General features: G+C 42.0%; 1 protein-coding gene across 3 annotated transcripts in view; it reads right to left on the reverse strand.

Annotated features, from left to right (window-relative positions):
• Nucleotides 1-308: 308 nt before the first annotated feature.
• Nucleotides 309-18,386, reverse strand: part of LONRF3 (LON peptidase N-terminal domain and ring finger 3) — a 51,169-nt gene continuing 33,091 nt past the window's right edge. For all 3 annotated transcript variants that reach the window (XM_051827334.2, XM_051827335.2, XM_051827336.2), the window contains 5 exons: nucleotides 14,083-14,204; nucleotides 11,152-11,310; nucleotides 10,201-10,363; nucleotides 9,057-9,206; nucleotides 309-5,141 (listed from right to left, as the gene is read on the reverse strand). In XM_051827334.2, coding sequence (XP_051683294.1) covers nucleotides 4,986-5,141; nucleotides 9,057-9,206; nucleotides 10,201-10,363; nucleotides 11,152-11,310; nucleotides 14,083-14,204 — 750 coding nt within the window. In that variant the 3' untranslated portion in view covers nucleotides 309-4,985. The remainder of the gene's footprint in view (nucleotides 5,142-9,056; nucleotides 9,207-10,200; nucleotides 10,364-11,151; nucleotides 11,311-14,082; nucleotides 14,205-18,386) is intronic.

Raw genomic sequence — 18,386 nt, forward strand, 5'->3', positions numbered from 1 at the left:
AAGTAACCTGCTTTTCTGGAGCATCTAACACTTAATTTGCGGCTAGTATTTCAGAACACATCAATCACACAAATTGGTTCACGCTTGCCTCACTGTCACATGCGTGGGGCTTTACTGAGTGCAGGTCTATTTTCCCAAAGGAGCTTAGGTCAAATGCATTAGAACCAATAGAAGCAAGAGGGAAGTAGATGTTCCCGTAGCTTTCTTTTGTATTCAGCTTCTAACCAAGTAACAAGTAATGCTCAAACTAGCTGGGCAATTTGTTCCCAAACGTATGAATACAGTTTTGTTAGAAACAAAGTGAGACATCAGGAAACATTTTTTTAATGAACAAACAACTTTCACAGAGATTGTCTATTATCACATTGTTATTACAACATAGATGTGCTGAAATGGTTTTTGTACAGATTTAGAGGAAGGGAAACTCTAAAAAGAAATCAAGCTTATAGAGGTAGTTGAATAGCAATATGGGGGGAAAGCATTATTTTAATTTCCCTTCAGTTCATTACAGTGCAAGAATAAAATGGCTGCTTAACAAACAAATGAAAAAAATAACAAATACACATACACATTTGCCACTGGTTCAGTGGCTCGCTTGATATTGTAATCCTGACACTACTAAGAACTGCATAAAATGCTGGAGCTAGTTCATCTAAGAGAAGCTGATCGTGCCATATTAACCTGTTTGCTTTTATTTCAAAGTTGTTGATTGTTGTTGCTTTAACAATAGATGTTACTCAACATTTAAAATGATGCATAAAATACAGTGTTGCTTTGTAAACGTCTGTTAATCACGTTTGCTGCAAAAAAAAATCTGAAACAGCTACAGAGTCAAGAAGCAAAAGCTTTAAAGTGACAACAGGAACAGAGATTACAGGCACTTCTCTCTGGAGGTTAACTTAGCGTGTTTTAAATACCCATTTGTGAGTGAAAATTTCTTCATTTCGCCTCTGCATGTGCATACCCTATATTATTAAACAGTTGAGTGAGTTAGGTGGGAGCTATCATGGTAAGATGAATTGAATGCATCTATTTTACATGGCTCCTTTTCCTTCCTTCTCTCTGCACGCAGGAAGTGGTGCACAGGGAAGCCTATGCAGCTGGCTGCTTTTCAAAAATGTCTTCGACCATAAATCAAAACCTTGGTCCTCAGGCCCAAGAAAGGGCTGAAAACCTGCCCTTTTCTATAGTCTGAGCTGCCTTCCATTTGTACCTTTGCCACACACCTCTGCTATGGTTCTGCCTTGACGAGCAGAAACAGATGCAAAGTCAGTATGTTGGGAACTTGCAGAATGAGTACCAAATCAAATTCCCATGATGGAAATGGAGTAGGTGTGGAGAGCACAGTCCCCAGTGGATTACAGTCCATCAACAGTACACAATTTGTTAACAGGGAGAGACCTCTGGGCGCTGTGAACCGGCCTCCGGAGCTCCACTGCCCCACTGGCCAGTCACAGGGGAGTATCTGAGCCAGGCCAGCTCCACAGGCAGAGCACCGCATGCGCAATGCCTTGACTCGCCCCTTGCTGCCGAGGCAGCCCTGGACTAGAAGCAGTTGGCCTTCAGAAAAGGCAAATTGATGAAATAATCAATTCTCTGCCCCACTAAGCCAGGGGCAGGCACTTTTTCCTCCAAGTTGTCTACAAACAGTTTTTTTGTGTTGAACTTCATTTTCTACATTTTGCTGGTTATTAGCTAGCAGTAGTAGTACAGTACAAAGCAGAAAGGCATGGTATCTGCTTGCTACCTAAGATATGCATGATGCATGTGCATGTACACACATGCGTGCACACACACACTCTTACACACATAGATGGAAAATAACTTATTAGAGAAAGACTGGGGTCAGTGGTGATAAACAGAAAAAAAGTAACCCAATAAGTGGCACTATCTAGCAAGGGGGAAGCCTTGCCCAGGCCTACATTAACCTTTATATCCTGTCTCTTATATACTCTTTAGTCCCTATATGTTCAATAAAACCAATTTATAAAACTGGTCAAGTCCAATGGATTACCCCATTCAGTTACATCCAAAAAAAGTCAAGGCTTAGCCTCCCATCACTACTGAAACAAAAGCTTGAGGTAAAACAACCCGCATATGTATCTAGGCTACTGAGAGTACGTGCAATTCTGTCTAATCAAGATCTACATCTACTGGAGATGAGCACTCACTTATCAAGGGGAGGCTTTCTGTGTTGTGGGATTTTAAGAAATCACACTCAGAGGAAATAAGAGATATGCTGAGTACATTAACTTTACTTAAGCCATGACTTCCCTTTGTGACCTTCTGAGGTGCTTTTGGGATTTGATTGCCAAGCCTGTTTAACAAAATGTATGTAACACAAACTATTTAAAATTTTAAAAAATGGGTTCAAAATTAAGCTTGGCCATTTACTGGCTGGTTCTGTTACTTGGGTGAAGTAGCCAACATTGCAGAGCCTCAAGTTTTCTCAGCCACAATATGGCGCTAATAACTGCTGTCACAAGGTGGATATGAGAAATACATGAATTCACTCAGCTAGTGGTTGCATGATTCAGTACCTTGCACATGGTAGCTTCTCAATACATTTTTGTTGAATCTGTTCCAAGAACTAAACATGAAAGTCACACATTATAAAGTCCAACCACCCAGGCACAGGCAAGATTCTCCATTAATTTGGATGAGCAAGGACCGCTGGGTTAGTTATGTGAATAGAACTAGAACTTAAGGCTTCCATTCTATCAGAAATTCTAGACCCCACAGCAACACTACTTTTTAGCCTTTAGTGAAATGAGGAAAAGGTTGTTGGCATAGGATAAGCCCCAACCTCTAACCCTGATTTTTTTTCTCCACTATTTTCACCTTCCCAAACAGACTTAACCCCAAATGGATTTACCTGTAAATCACCAAGCTACAATCTAAAAAATCATTGGTATGGACTCTGCTGAGCAAGTTTAAAGCGATTCCAAGAGCGTTCTGTGTGTAAAGGCAGTGATGATGTTCTTAAACTATACTCTTGTAACAACTGTTATCTGTTGAATGTCTCCTATGTGCAAGACACTGTGCTAAGTGATTTGCACATATCCCATGTAAGGTGCCTAACAATTCTACAGACAGCATTCATTTATCATTACTGTTCTCTAGATGAAGAAACTGGGGCTCAGGAAAAGCGAAATCATTTCCCCAAAGTAACACACCTAGCAAGTGGAGAAGCTTCTGATCCTTTTCTTTGTTGCATTTACATAAGATAATAAGGACACTACCATACAGTGCCGTGCTATGACCACACAGTCAGCCACCAGGTGGGAGGGGGAGCTTTTAATTTCTTGCTCCCAGAGTCTTCTGGAGTTTGCTCGCACAGCAACTAGGCCTATACCTCCATTTACTTCCATGCTTCACCTGCTCAGTCTGGCTCATCTCACTCTCCTTTGCCTGCTTTTGGCCACAGGTAGTGATGGAAGTCAGACTGCCAGAAACATTCCCCTCTCACCTTAACAGAATGAATGGGCTGTGAGCAAGTAACATTGTAGGTGTCCGAAACCACATGGGGGGATAATTTGCAGGCAGGTAAAAATGGTACAATTCACTTCTTCCCTGCCCTAGTCTTTCAACTCTGTTATTATAACACTCCCATACTCAGGGTACTTTCAAGTTCTCCTGATACCCAAGGAACCAAAGTAGCGCCAAGCAAGTTACAAATATTCTCCTGCAATATTCAGATATTTGGTCCATTGCAATTAGGAGAAAAAAAAAATGTTTAGATAAGATTATGGATGAATTGTTTGGTTCCCTTAAAAAGAGTTTGAGTTATAACCTATCTGGCTTCTTCATACTTTTGATAACAAATAATCCTTCATCAAATGTTTTCACACATGCTAGTCCAGCTCTTGATCAGAACCGGGTATAGAGGTGTGTGTGTGTGTGTGTGTGTGTGTGGGCAGGGATGGGGGTAGGGGGAGACATGGCTATGATATGCCAAGTTGGAAGCCATTCCTTCTCAGGGTTAAATACTATTGCACCTAAAATCACATTCCTAACTGCAGTGAGAAGAGATGAGAGACAGGTCTAATTCTATTGCTGAAATACAATGCCCATAAGAGATCCTAATAAAGGACACTACTCTGATTCATATCTTAATTCTAGAAAAATAGTTCTTTCAGCCCTGTTCTGTATTACATGCAGAAAGTGGATTATTTTACTTTACCTTGGCATAGGCCATCATTTATGACAAATCTCTCAAGTATTTTGTTTTGTTTAATTCAAATTGAAGCAAAAAAGGAGACTATGTGAAGGGAGATGATCTTGGCATCACTCCGAACTTAATATCAATATCCAATTGGATAGATACAGAAGGGGATTAATATAGTAAAAAATAACTAAAGCAAGAAATTGCACATTTCTAATATTGTTACTTCCCCCTAGGACTCATGGTAAACCACATGAATAAATAAAGCAACTGACTTTTCAGTAATGTACACTTAAATAGTTACAGACATACATGTAGAAAAAAAGGGTACAGTAGTGCAAAAAATAAATTATTAAAACAGAAAGAAGTATGGACATTATTTTACACAATGCTCTATAAAACCTGAACCATTTGGAATGAGACCTCAAGTCAGTGACATCATGCAGCAACATTATTAGTATCTTTGCTTCACATTTCAAACACAATCATCTAGGAAAAAAATGAAATTAAAGCAAAAATCACTTTAAATTTTCTGAAGATTTTATGTGAAAATCGATTTTTTTTCTGGGCTCTTAAACCTCTCTGCTGTTTATGTGATTGTGCAGCATTGTCAAGAAGCATCTTAGGACAGAAAGTTTTAAACGGGTCACATTCTTTCGGTCTTTTGACTTCATCTTGTTCTGAGATCAAAAGCAGGATAATGCCTCTGTTGGATACCTCCTTCTGTTAAGATGTTATTGCGGTTAGACATATTTACAAGAAGCACCCCACCCCCAGGGCAGTGGGGAGGGTGGGAGCTCCTCTTCGCCATCCACTCTTACTAGTTTTGGTTTCGGGATATAAAGGCCAGGACTCGCCGAATACCGTTCAGTCTATCCTTTAAGGACCTCATTGCTAGGAACGGGAGCTGAGCTCGGCTTTCCAAGGGAAGAACGGCTAATGTCCACCAGCACCAGGCTGGACCATTCGGGTTAATCTGCAACAGAGAAACACAAAGGGTTCATCCTGTTCCCATGTAAGCACCATCGGTCTGCAAGTTTCCAAATGCAGTGGGTAAACATCTCAGGTGGAACTGCCTCTGCGGGTGACCGACACTGCTGACTGACCCTGTGTCTATTTCCCCATTATTTTAGCTGGGGATCTAGCTTCCCAGGGGGAAAAAAAAGACTACTTCTCAGCCTCCCTTGCAGCTACGTGAGGCCAGGAGACAAAGTTATAGCTCAGGAGCAGTAGCAGGAAGCAATAGGGGAAGTGATACTGGGTCAAGCTCTTTCTCTCCCTTTCCTCTAGCTAGAGCATGGACATGTGGGTAAGTGGTCTTCTTCAATGAAGGGCAGCAGCATTCCAAGAATGGTAGTGCTTTGTGATGAAGGAGCCTGGGTCTCTGAATGTTCTCATGGAATCAAGCTGCTCTGAAGCCGTAAGAATTAGGGCCAAGTATCTTTTTGGTATTTTGGCAAGCAAACCAACATCTTAGCAGAGACAACATGTCCCCTAATCAGGGTGAGTTTATGAGCTAGAATAGCCACTACCCAGTCTTTTCTACTTCTAAGATTCTGCTGAGATCCTTTAGACGGATATATGCAACTTTGCAGGCCTTCAAATCCCATAAGCCCTCAGGCTTTGCATGTCTTTAAGCTCCCTTCATATCTTTGCTCTGGCTGAACATGATAGTTCTGATATTCATATCAGCTGTAGGGCCACAGCTATCTTCTCTCCAGAAACCAAAGAACAGCAACCCCACTTAGCAAAAATTCCAATTAAAAAACACATTCAAAAGGTAAAAAGTAAAATGTCGCTAGTTCGGCAGGAATATAGGCAAGGGCTATAAACAATCATCAAATGGGAAAGATGACCATATCACCCATACACTGTAAATTTTAAAATAATCACAGGGCATTAAGCCCTTGACTATGAAACTTAGAGTGTTATCTCAAAAACTAAGAAATAAGAAAGGAAGAAAGAAAGAGGAAAGAAGTATCATTATATTCTTAGAATTGTACCCAAGAACTACATTGAATCTATTCTCTTTGTGTTAATAGCACGTTAACAAGATAAAATAAGGTATTAGATGGTAAAAAAAAAATCACATTAGACCTGGATTCTGCCCCCAGGTTTCTTTTCAAGAAAATCCTGATTGTAAGCACCTTCCTGAGCAGCCATCTCAGACAATGCTGACTTACTTGTTACTAAGCCTGAAATAAATGTTCTTCCCACAACTTTTGAAAGTTGTTTTAGGCCTGTGGGGAATCACATTCTGGCCAAACCACCCCCATCTGGGATTATCGGGTTCCAAATTGCTTCATCTGATCCTCCCCAAATCTCCTTGCCTTCTTTAATTCGCCATGCCTCTTGCTTCATCTGGATAAATTTTTTTTTGTCCCTGAGAGCGGTCTGCTACATGCTCTGCCTCCTGTGATCAGTGCTGAATAACAGACTGGCTTTCTGAATTTTCTTTCCTAGAATTATCAACAAAGACATTTAAACTGATATTCATACTTGGGGTAGTTTCTAAGAACCCTCCTCCTGAAGCTTCGGACATTCTTAACTCTGGGCCACTGAAGCTGCAGCATTGACTGGAGCAAACTGAATGGGTTTCACTTTTTGCTTCCACTGTCAACACAAACGCTGACAGAACTGATCATATAGGAAACAAAGCCCAAGATTTCAGCTTTCTGTGTCACCAAAGTCCTTGTGAATCACACTGTGGCATCTGTGTTTCCTCTTGGGGAAGATGCTGCTATCCTCGCTCTAGCTTTTGCCTGACTGGGAGAGAATGCTTCCCAGAAGGTGACGGGGAAAATCAAGCTTGATCATGAGCTTACTCAGAGTTATGCCGTAGTCCTGAGTCACAGTGGCGCAGAGCCAGGAGCTAGGTCACTGGCAAGCACTAACTGGCCTTTCGTGCTTTAAAACTCAAGATGCTGTCGCATGGGGTAGGGGGTGGGGAGTGGTGGTGAGCCAACTTTGTGGGTCTGGGAAAGCAAGATTCTTCATGTATATATACATAAACTACATATATAAACTATACAGTCCCTTTGGAAAACAGTTTGGTAATTTTTTGTTTTATTTAAGATTTATTTATTTACTTGGAAGGAGAGAGAGAAAGAGAGAGAGAAAGAAAGATAGATAGATATAGATAGATAGATAGATCTTCCATCCACTGATTTAGATAGATAGATAGATAGATAGATAGAGATAGATCTTCCATCCACTGATTTACTCCCCACATGGCTGCAACAGCCAGGGCTGGGTTATGCTGAAGCCAGGAGCCTGGAACTCCATTTGGGTCTCCCACATGGGTGGCAGGATCCCAAGCACCTGGGCCACTTTCCACTATTTTCCCAGATGGATTAGCAGGGAGGTAGATCCAAAGTGGAGCAGCCTTGGGGCTGGCACTGTGGCATAGTGGGTAAAGCCGCTACCTGCAGTGCCAGCATCCCATATGGGTGCCAGTTTGAGCCCCGGCTGCTCCATTCCCGATCTAGCTCTCTGCTGCGGCCTGGGAAAGCAGTGGAGGATGACCCAAGTCCTTGGGCCCCTGTACCCATATGGGAGACCCAGAGAAAGCTCCTGGCCCCTGGCATCAGATCAGCATAGCTCCAGCTGTTGTGGCTAATTGGGGAGTGAACCAGCACATGGAAGGCCTCTCTCTGCCTCTCCTCTCTCTATGTAACTCTGACTTTCAAATAAATAAATCTTAAAAAAAATAAAATGGAGCAGTCAGGGATGCAGCCATATGGGATGCCAACATCGCAACTGGAGGCTTAACCTGCTGCACTACAACACTGGCCCTGAAAGCAAAGCATTTTAGCCCATTTGGGAACAACACTGTGTTTTAGAACCCCAGAATAGAAGAGGAAGAGGAGGCTTTAGAGACTTCCTCATCAACTTCTCTCCTTTCAGAGACGGAAGAAAAGTTAAAGTCTTTTGGCAGGGGAGTCAGAATATGCAGATTCAGATTTTTCTATTGTGCAAATCGGAATGAGCATAAGTAAGATATGAGTGTGTAAAAGAAGTAAAGGGTGAAGGAAGACATGAGACTGAGGCTGCAGGAGAGTCAGCTCAGAGTATGAAAAACAGTGGTGGTGAGGAAGTATTTGCTTAGGATATTTCCAGCCTTGTTATAGAAAGAATTGCTGGAAGTGGAATTCCCTTAAAAAAAATCTTGTGAAACAACTAGCTCCACTTTCCTGGAAAGCTTCTGATCTGCAGCTGGATCTTACAAATGAGTGTGTCCCCCCCATTCTGCCCCGGGAAGAAGACTGGCCCAGGAGAACTGAGTGGACTGCTTTCTAGTAAATTCCTAGTATAACTCAGCCAAGGGTAAGTTTAAACATGGGATCAGTTCTCTCAAGACCTATTCACCCATGATGAGGACAACAGCAAGTGACTAGACTTGCAAGACTGAGCATGGGTGGACTTGTACGTACAAAGTTTCTGTGGTCTCAGAACTGGAATCTTGTAGCTGGCCCTAGCTCCTATTGCCAGGGGAAGAGGGTTGTGAAGCTTCCCGGAAGTGGCAGCCTTTGGTCTCAGCTCCCAGGATATCCATACCCTTCTCCTAAGTCCTGAGGTTTGTGTGCATCTTGTCACCCTGACATCACTATGGTGTAAATCTGGGTGGTGTCTATGTTCCCATTCTCTCACCTCAGTTATCTCTCAAAACCTGTCTCAGATCCAAATTCATGCTTTACTTCAGTTACCCCAATTCTGACTTGGAATCTTTTTAGTCTTTCCCATGATGCTCATTACCCAGCCAGATAACAAATTAGATCCCTCTTCCTCTCTGCCCTTGACTTGCTGGATGGCCACCTTGCCCCCATTTCATCACAAAGCCTAGGCATTCTCATCTGGTGGAGCACTCCGTCAAAATGAACATTTCATATACCTGAGGATCAGCATCTTTCTCTGGCATTGGGCCAAAGTGACTGAGTATCCGATTCTTCAGAGATGATTTGAGCGAATGAAACCATGATGACGCTTGCTCATACACACAGTTATGTAATCCTAGGAGCTCAGCACAATCTTCTCCCTGAACCTGAAATTAGTAAAGTCAAAGTGAAACATTCTGTACCGTCTCTACCCTCTCCATCACTCGCAGAGTTGCTTTTGACACCTGCCTCTCTTTGAGCATCCACCCTGCTCTCCCGATAGGAAGGTTTAGCCATCCAGCTGTCTTTTGAGTGAGATGTGAGATGCCCCACAAGTGCTGGGCCGTGTGCAAACACTGCTCTGGCTGCAGGAAGGACAAAAGGTTCAGCTGGGCAGATTAGCTGAAACAGCAGGACATACAGAAAGCCAGAGATTTGGTCTAGTCTGAGTGGAGTCATGTAACCAAAGCAGGTTATGCTGGTTTACGCCTCTGACCTTTCTGTTGCTAGGTCTATTTTCCTATTGCTTGCTGCCAAGAGGGACATGAATGCATCTGCGTCTCAGTGTGTGATTCTCCTCCAGGTCAAATGCACTTACTCATCTTCTGCTATTTAGTGAATGTAAAGATAAATGAACATGGGATTGTGTACCTCTGTTCCCACCCTTTAGCTTAGAAAACCAAGGATTAACGGGATATGCCATCTTTCTGCTTTGTGATATGATGGGTTACCAGGAAGGGTTCTTAGCCAGGTTGCACACTTAAAAATGCAAATGCATGTGTGGATCTATGACTATCTCAAAGCAAACCATTTTAAAATACAGATAAATAAATCAGTATAAAAATATGCACATGTAGACCCCACTCCAGATCTATCCTTTGGTATCTCTGGGAGACCCAACTCCTAGACTGAAAGGGCCCCAGAATTGGTCTGGGACAGCATTTCTTACATATGAATGCAATTCAGCAGCTAAGCAGATTGAGTCAGGACAATGCGCATTCTCACTGCAATTGGGCAACAAACCAGCAGCATTCAACGTTGCTGCAGCAATTTGGTGAGAAGCAGCAAGGTCCCCAGTAGTTCTGAGGAATCATTTTACAACCATCTGCTAAGTTACAGGGAGAGCTTTGCTTTGGCATTCTTGGCACTGGCCACCCTCACCTTTTGGTCTTCAATGTATTCGATGTCAGCTGTGTTGTAGCCATCCCGCTGGCCCTGATGCAGCACCTTGAAGCGTCTCTTGCCTATGCTGTCGACCACTGAGCGGCCATCAGCAAAGAATTGAACATTTCTGATCTCTAGAATGCATCCATATTCTGCAAACCTGTTTATTGAGAAAAGAATTAAGAAAGTAGATCCTTGACAAGCTCTATTTTCCTGGCCTGTCCCCTGGCCATTTATGTTACCCCATGCTATGCCACAAAGGACTTCTGCCTATTTGCCTGTCCTTGGTCTATGGCTATAGCACATCAGGTAATGCCTGTGTGAAACAAAAAAAAAAATAATACATTGCTGTAACTGCTACTATTTATTAAGTACATACTATGTGCCAGTGCTTAACAGTATTCAGAGATGACACATTTAAGAGGGGGCCATCCTGTAATGGTGGCATCCCATATGGGCACAGGTTCCAGTCTCAGCTGCTCCACTTCCAATCCAGTTCCCAGCTAATGTGCCTGGGAAAGCAGTGGAAGATGACCCAAGTACTTGGGCCCCTGCCACCCATGTGGGATACTTGCAAGAAGCTCCTGGCTCCTGGCTTCGGCCTGGTCCAGCCCCAGCCATGAGCTGTGAACCAGCAGATGGAAGATTCTCTCTCTCTCTCTCTCTCTCTCTCATCCTCCCTCTCGCTCTCTCTCTCAACTCTTTCAAATAAATAAAAAATAAATAAATCTTTTTCTTAAAAAGAAGCTTAATCCTGGGGTTCTTTTAAATAAGCAGTGTTTCATGGTGAACTAGGTGCCAGAGAGAGCCTGGTCCTTACAAATGCTCATATTCTTGAGCTGGCTAAAGGTCATGAGCTAGGCCACCCTGCCTCCTGGGGACACCCTAAAATAAAACCCCAGTCTCTCCCCACCCAACCTCCCTTTACTCACAGGGCTCTTCACTTACCCTTTAACAGGATCTCCAAGGCACATGCCAAACTGTCTCGTGCCTGTCTCAATGCATCTACGAATCATCAGGCGGTAACAAGGCTCAAAGATGTGCAGGGGACAAGGAACAGTGGGATAGGCCATAGTACACACGAAAATAGGCACGTTCTTATTTAAGCTGTCAAGAAGAATAAATTAGATGGATCTCAAAGCAATGGGGCAGAACACAGAAAGACTCATCAGATGTCAGCACATGGTTTCCCATGGAGGGAAGACAAAGAGCCATCCAATTTTTATGGCTGATCAATAAATGATGACATGCAATTGATGCTGTGAGCTGAGTCTTACTAATCTGGTACAAAGGTCAGCATGAGGGCTAAGAGATTGAAATTGGCATTGCACACAATCTAATCTGTCTGAAGAAGTCCTCAATTACCTTCACATCATGGGTGATAAGCCATGCCTCATTTTTGCTTTCTTTCATGCTCTTGAAACAATTATCTTCAGGTGTTGTACAGGCAGTAGGGGGAAGGATAATGATGGTGTAAGTGGACCCAGCTCTCCAGAAGGGTGGTGGGAAATTCTCTGCAAGGTCCATTTGGGCATCTCAAATTTGCAAAGCTCCCTCCCCCAGGGAATCTGCATATCAGGCCCAGCTTGGAGGAGGGAGCAAGAGACAGGCAAGAGTAATCTATGGGAATGTAAACTGGTACAGCCACTGTGAAAGACAATCTGGAGATAGCTTAGAAACCTAAATATAGGCCTACCATATGATCCAGCCATCCCACCCATGGGGAATTTATCCAAAGCAAAGAGATCAGTACATGACAGAGATATCTGTACTTTCATGTTCACTGCAGCACAATTTACAATAGCTAAGATATGGAATCAACCCAGATGTCCATCAGCTGTTAAATGGATAAAGAAATTATGGTATATATACACTATGAAGTACTACTTAGCTGTAAAAAAAATGAAATCCTGTCGTTTGCAACAAAATGGATGCAACTGGAAAACATACTTGGTGAAATGAGCGAGTCCCAAAAAGACAAATACCATATGTTCTTCCTGATCTGTGGTAACTAACAGAGTACCTAAAAGGTAATCTATAGAATTGACACTCTGAGATGCAATGGTTTTGAACCATTGCAATCTGAAGCAATTGTCTCAACTGTTGAGGAACAGGTTTTTTTTTTTTCTTCATACTATTTGTTGAACTCTTTATTTAGTGCAGGGTTAATCTTATGTGTATAAAGTTAATTAAAAATAGATCTTTGTAAAAATAAAAAATAAGGTAGGAGGAAGAAGGGTGGGAGGAAGGGTAGGGTGGAAGAATCACTATATTCCTAAATGTATATATATATATATTGAATGCATTAAGTTTGTATACCTTAAATAAAAGGTTTCCAGATTTAAAAAATGGAAAAAGACAAATGTAAGGGAAAAAAGAGTATCCAGCTCAGTGATGCTTGAATGCTCCAGTATGCCAGAATCATGAGGAGCTCTTAAATCCAGATGACTGGGTCCCCACACCTCCAGAGATGCTGATGCATTAACTCTGAAATTGGGATCCAGGAAGCTGCCTTACAAAAAACACCTCTGAAGATGGACACATGCAGACTTGCTGGGGAACCTGCTGTTATTTGTCTAGTAAATTCAATGCAGGAACAACTGAACCTAGACTGACTGACTGACAGATATGAAGGGACTTCAAAAAGGTTATGCAAAAAAGAATTAGGTGGCCAGCACTGCCGACATCCCATATGGGTTCTGGTTCCAATCCTGGCTGCTCCACTTCTGATACAGCTCCCTGCTAGCATGCCTGGGAAGGCAGTGGAAGATTGCTCAAGTCCTTGGGCCCCTGCACCCATGTGGGAGACCTGGAAGAAGCTCCAGGCTCCTGATCAGCTCAGCTCCAGCTGTTGCAGTCATTTGGGGAGTGAACCAGTGGATGGAAAATTCTCTCTCTCTCTCTTTCTGCCTTTGCCTCTCTATACCTATGCCTTTCAAATAAATAATAATAAAAAAGAATTTGATGAGAACAGGCAAAGATTTAGTATTTGAGGAAAACATTATTCAAAGAGAGAGGCACATTCAACCAAACTGGTGGCAGAGTTTAGAAATCCTCTGTACAGGGTGGGCATAAAATCAGAACAATTTTTGCCATCAGGAACCTCACATCCAGAATGTTGTGAAGATGCTCCTGAGGATGGGCTAAGGGAAGGGCAGTAGTAAGAGAGACAGAAATTACTGATTTCCCCCGGCTTTTGCTGCTGAATGAGCTGTTCTTTCAGCCAGGCAGAGATCTTGGAGCCTCAGCGATACCTCCATCCCTACCTAGCACCTGTCATACTACCTGTGCATGATGGCAGAGGAAGCATATAACAAGCACTAGTACCATGCCACTGGTTAAGCACTTACTATGCACTAACTCGTTTGCTCTTCCTAACAAGTCCACCAAGTAAGAACTATCAGCATCCTCAAGCTATTGGTCCAGAAAGTTTAAGTGACCTGCCCAGGGTCCTGAAGTATTCTCACTTTGTGAAGGAACTGAATCTTAAGCCCAGGTCTGGCTGAAACCAACATTCTTAACCTCACAACACCTCCTTTTGTAGTTAAAGATGGTCTTCTGGATGCTTTGTCAATTCCTCTGATTAAACTATTCCAATTAACTCCTATGAGTGACACATTGCTCCTGGTGCCAAGACATGTCCTGGTGAGTGGTTTGCCTGGTTTGCTGGTAAGTGTTTAACAACTGGCTCTCCACATTAGGTGGAGGAAGCCCTGGTGTGCAGCATTTGCTGATTTTCATGGTATAGATATTCTCTCCATGGCCAATTTCAAGCTACCGATGTGATACCACTGAATGAAGAGCTGGGAAGAAATGTGCACACTCAGCTCTCATGAGCTGGTATGAATGAAACTGAAATAAAAACACACGTATACATACTTGGAAAGTTCTTCCATTTCTTCTTCATAAAGCCTCCTTCGTTCCTTGAGTTCTTCTGGCAGGAATTTAGCTATAAGCTCTTCCATTATTACATTTTTGCTGTATTTTCTTGATGCCAAGCACTATATGGGGAACATGACAATTGAATATTATGTAGTCATCAAAAAGCACAAAGCCGGGTGGAGCCAAGATGGTGGAATAATGAGGGCGCACACCGATAGTCTGGGAAAAGATAGTTTAATAAAAGTGGAGTTACTGTAGCCTCAGTAAAAGGGCCAGGAAAAAACTGCAGAGGAAACTCTTCTAGATCTAGTGGATGTGACATGGAGGACCTACGGGGAGAGCAAGGTCACCCACCGCGTGGAAGCCGAGCCGCGGGAGCCGAGCCACAGAGTCTGCGTGCCAGCGCTGGAAGGAGAGGTGAGACAAAAACCTCGGTAACCCAAGACATTGGTGGGGAAAGACAGAAAGAGCCTACAGGGAACGAGGTCTGAAGCCCCACTGGGGAAAGTTCACCAGGCTGACTGGAGGAGAGAAAAAAACAAATAAATAAGGGGAACCGACATGGACATTAGCCTCTCTCTCCACTCACCTTACAAAGCCGAGCAAGACAAAGAGCAGGCACCATTTTATGTATGCAAAGCAGCGCCCGCCATTAGCCAAGCAGAAAAACCTGACTCTGGTGGGGAGAAATAACAGGAGGTTAAGACCTAGTGAAAGTGTGGAGCTAACGAAATGAGACTGTGAAAATCTGAGGGGAGGGTGAGAAAACTCACCGAGTACACAAACTCGGTAACCTTGGCAACCCAGTGAGAGACTGCAGAGAAATTTGAGACCACACTGAGGGCTGCATAAACTCTTTGTGTGGTCCCAGGGGTAAGCAGACAAATACCCACAGGGGCCAGATTTCATACATCAACTACCCTCAATTCCACTCAGCTGTGTGGAATTACTTCCCAACTAAGCCAAAAAGAGAGAGAGAGAGAGAGAGAGAGAGAGAGAGAACAGTCTGGGTGAGTCACCTTTGGCACACCCTTAACCCTGAAGAACCAGAGCTCTCTGGCCACACCCATCACAGCCTCTAAGGATCCATCAAAAGCAGACAGTCCACTTAATCTAGAGTCATAGTATAACAAGAAAAAACACCACAGCGAAGAAACCAAATATCTCCAATATGCCAAAAAATAAACGCAGAAACCGAGGTAACAAGAACAAGGAAGACACTATGACGCCCCCAAATGAAAAAGACAACCCAATTCAAGATTATGAAGATGATGAGATAGAAGAAATGCAAGAAGCGGATCTCAAAAAATTGATAAGAACATTAAGAAGTTCTCAAAAACAAATTCTTGAACTACAGAAATCCTTAATGGACAAGATAGAAAATCTCTCCAGCGAAAATGAAATATTAAGGAGGAATCAAAATGAAATGAAACAACTAGTAGAACATGAAACTGTGATAGTGACGAGAAATCATAATGAAATGAAGAATTCAATAGATCAAATGACAAACACATTAGAGAGCCTTAAAAACAGAATGGGTGAAGGAGAAGAGAGAATATCGGACTTAGAAGACAGAGCACAGGAAAATATACAGTCAAACCAAAGAAAAGAAGAGGAAATTAGAAATCTAAAACACATTGTCGGGAATCTTCAGGATACCATTAAAAAAACCAACATTCGGGTTCGAGGAATTCCTGAAGGCATGGAGAGGGAGAAAGGATTAGAAGGCCTTTTTAGTGAGATACTAGCAGAAAATTTCCCAGGTTTGGAGAAGGACAGAGACATCCTAGTACAGGAAGCTCATAGAACCCCTAATAAACATGACCAAAAGAGATCCTCACCATGACACGTTGTAATTAAACTCTCCACAGTGAAACATAAAGAAAAGATCCTAAAATGTACAAGAGAGAAACGTCAGATTACTCTCAGAGGATCTCCAATTAGACCCACAGCTGACTTCTCATCAGAAACCCTACAAGCTAGGAGGGAATGGCGAGATATAGCCCAGGTACTAAGAGAAAAACTGCCAGCCCAGAATATTATATCCTGCAAAGCTCTCATTTGTGAATGAAGGTGAAATAAAGACCTTTCACAGCAAACAGAAACTGAAAGAATTTGTCGCCACTCATCCAGCCCTGCAAAAGATGCTTAAAGATGTGTTACACACAGAAACACGGTCATCAATATGAAAGAAGGTAAAGGAAGGAAACCTCACAGCAAAAGATCACAGGAAGTTCAAAACATATATTAGAAAATATCTTTGGCAAATGGCAGGGCAAAGTTACTACTTATCATTAGTCACATTGAACGTTAATGGCCTGAACTGTGCAGTTAAAAGACACAAATTGGCTGATTGGGTTAAGGAACAAAACCCATCTATTTGCTGCTTACAAGAAACACATCTTACCAACAAAGATACATACAGATTGAAAGTGGAAGGCTGGAAAAAGATATACGATGCCAACAGAAATGAAAAAAGAGTGGGTGCAGCCATCTTAATATCGGACAACATAAACTTTACCACAAAAACTGTTGGGAGAGACAAAGAGGGGCACTATATAATGATTAAGGGATCAATTCAACAGGAAGATATAATGATTATCAATGTATATGCACCGAATTACAGGGCACCGGTTTATTTAAAAGATTTGTTAAAGGACTTAAAGGGAGACTTAGACCCCAATACAATTGTACTGGGGGACTTCAATACTCCACTCTCAGAAATAGACAGATCAACAGGACAGAAGATCAACAAGGAAACAGAAGATTTAATCGACACTATAGCCCAAATGGATCTAACAGATATCTACAGAACTTTTCATCCTACACATAAAGCATTTATATTCTTCTCAGTAGTACATGGAACCTTCTCTAGGATTGACCACATATTAGGCCATAAAGCAAGTCTCAGCAAATTCAAAAGAATTAGAATCATACGATGCAGCTTCTCAGACCATAAAGGAATGAAGTTGGAAATTAGCAACTCAGGAATCCCTAGAGCATATGCAAACACATGGAGACTGAACAACATGCTGCTGAATGAACAATGGGTCATAGAAGAAATTAAAAGAGAAATCAAAAATTTTCTGGAAGTAAATGAGGATAACAGCACAACATACCAAAACTTATGAGATACAGCAAAAGCAGTGTTAAGAGGAAAGTTTATATCAATAGGTGCCTACATCAAGAAATTGGAAATGTACCAAATAGATGAGCTTTCAATGCATTTCAAGGATCTAGAAAAACTGCAGCAAACCAGACCCAAATCTAGTAGGAGAAGAGATATAATTAAAATCAGAGAAGAAATCAACAGGATTGAATCCAAAAACACATTACAAAAAATCAGCCAAACGAGGAGCTGGTTTTTTGAAAAAATAAACAAAATTGACACCCCATTGGCCCAACTAACTAAAAAAAGAAGAGAAAAGACCCAAATCAATAAAATCAGAGATGAAAAAGGAAATGTAACAACAGACACCACAGAAATAAAAAGAATCATCAGAAATTACTACAAGGACTTGTATGCCAGCAAACAGGGAAACCTATCAGAAATGGATAGATTCCTGGACACATGCAACCTACCTAAATTGAACCAGGAAGACATTGAAAACCTAAACAGACCCATAACTGAGACAGAAATTGATACAGTAATAAAGGCCCTCCCAACAAAGAAAAGCCCAGGACCAGATGGATTCACTGCTGAATTCTACCAGACATTTAAAGAAGAACTAACTCCATTTCTTCTCAAACTATTCAGAACAATCGAAGAAGAGGGAATCCTCCCAAATTCTTTCTATGAAGCCAGCATCACCTTAATTCCTAAGCCAGAAAAAGATGCAGCATTGAAAGAGAATTACAGACCAATATCCCTGATGAACATAGATGCAAAAATCCTCAATAAAATTCTGGCCAATAGAATGCAACAACACATCAGAAAGATCATCCACCCAGACCAAGTGGGATTTATCCCTGGTATGCAGGGATGGTTCAATGTTCGCAAAACAATCAATGTGATACACCACATTAACAGACTGCAGAAGAAAAACCATATGATTATCTCAATAGATGCAGAGAAAGCATTTGATAAAATACAACACCCGTTCATGATGAAAACTCTAAGCAAACTGGGTGTGGAAGGAACATTCCTCAATACAATCAAAGCAATTTATGAAAAACCCACGGCCAACATCCTATTGAATGGGGAAAAGTTGGAAGCATTTCCAGAGATCTGGTACCAGACAGGGATGCCCACTCTCACCACTGCTATTCAGTATAGTTCTGGAAGTTTTAGCCAGAGCTAT

This window comes from Oryctolagus cuniculus, chromosome X (assembly GCF_964237555.1).
Source record: "Oryctolagus cuniculus chromosome X, mOryCun1.1, whole genome shotgun sequence".
NCBI lineage: Eukaryota > Metazoa > Chordata > Mammalia > Lagomorpha > Leporidae > Oryctolagus > Oryctolagus cuniculus.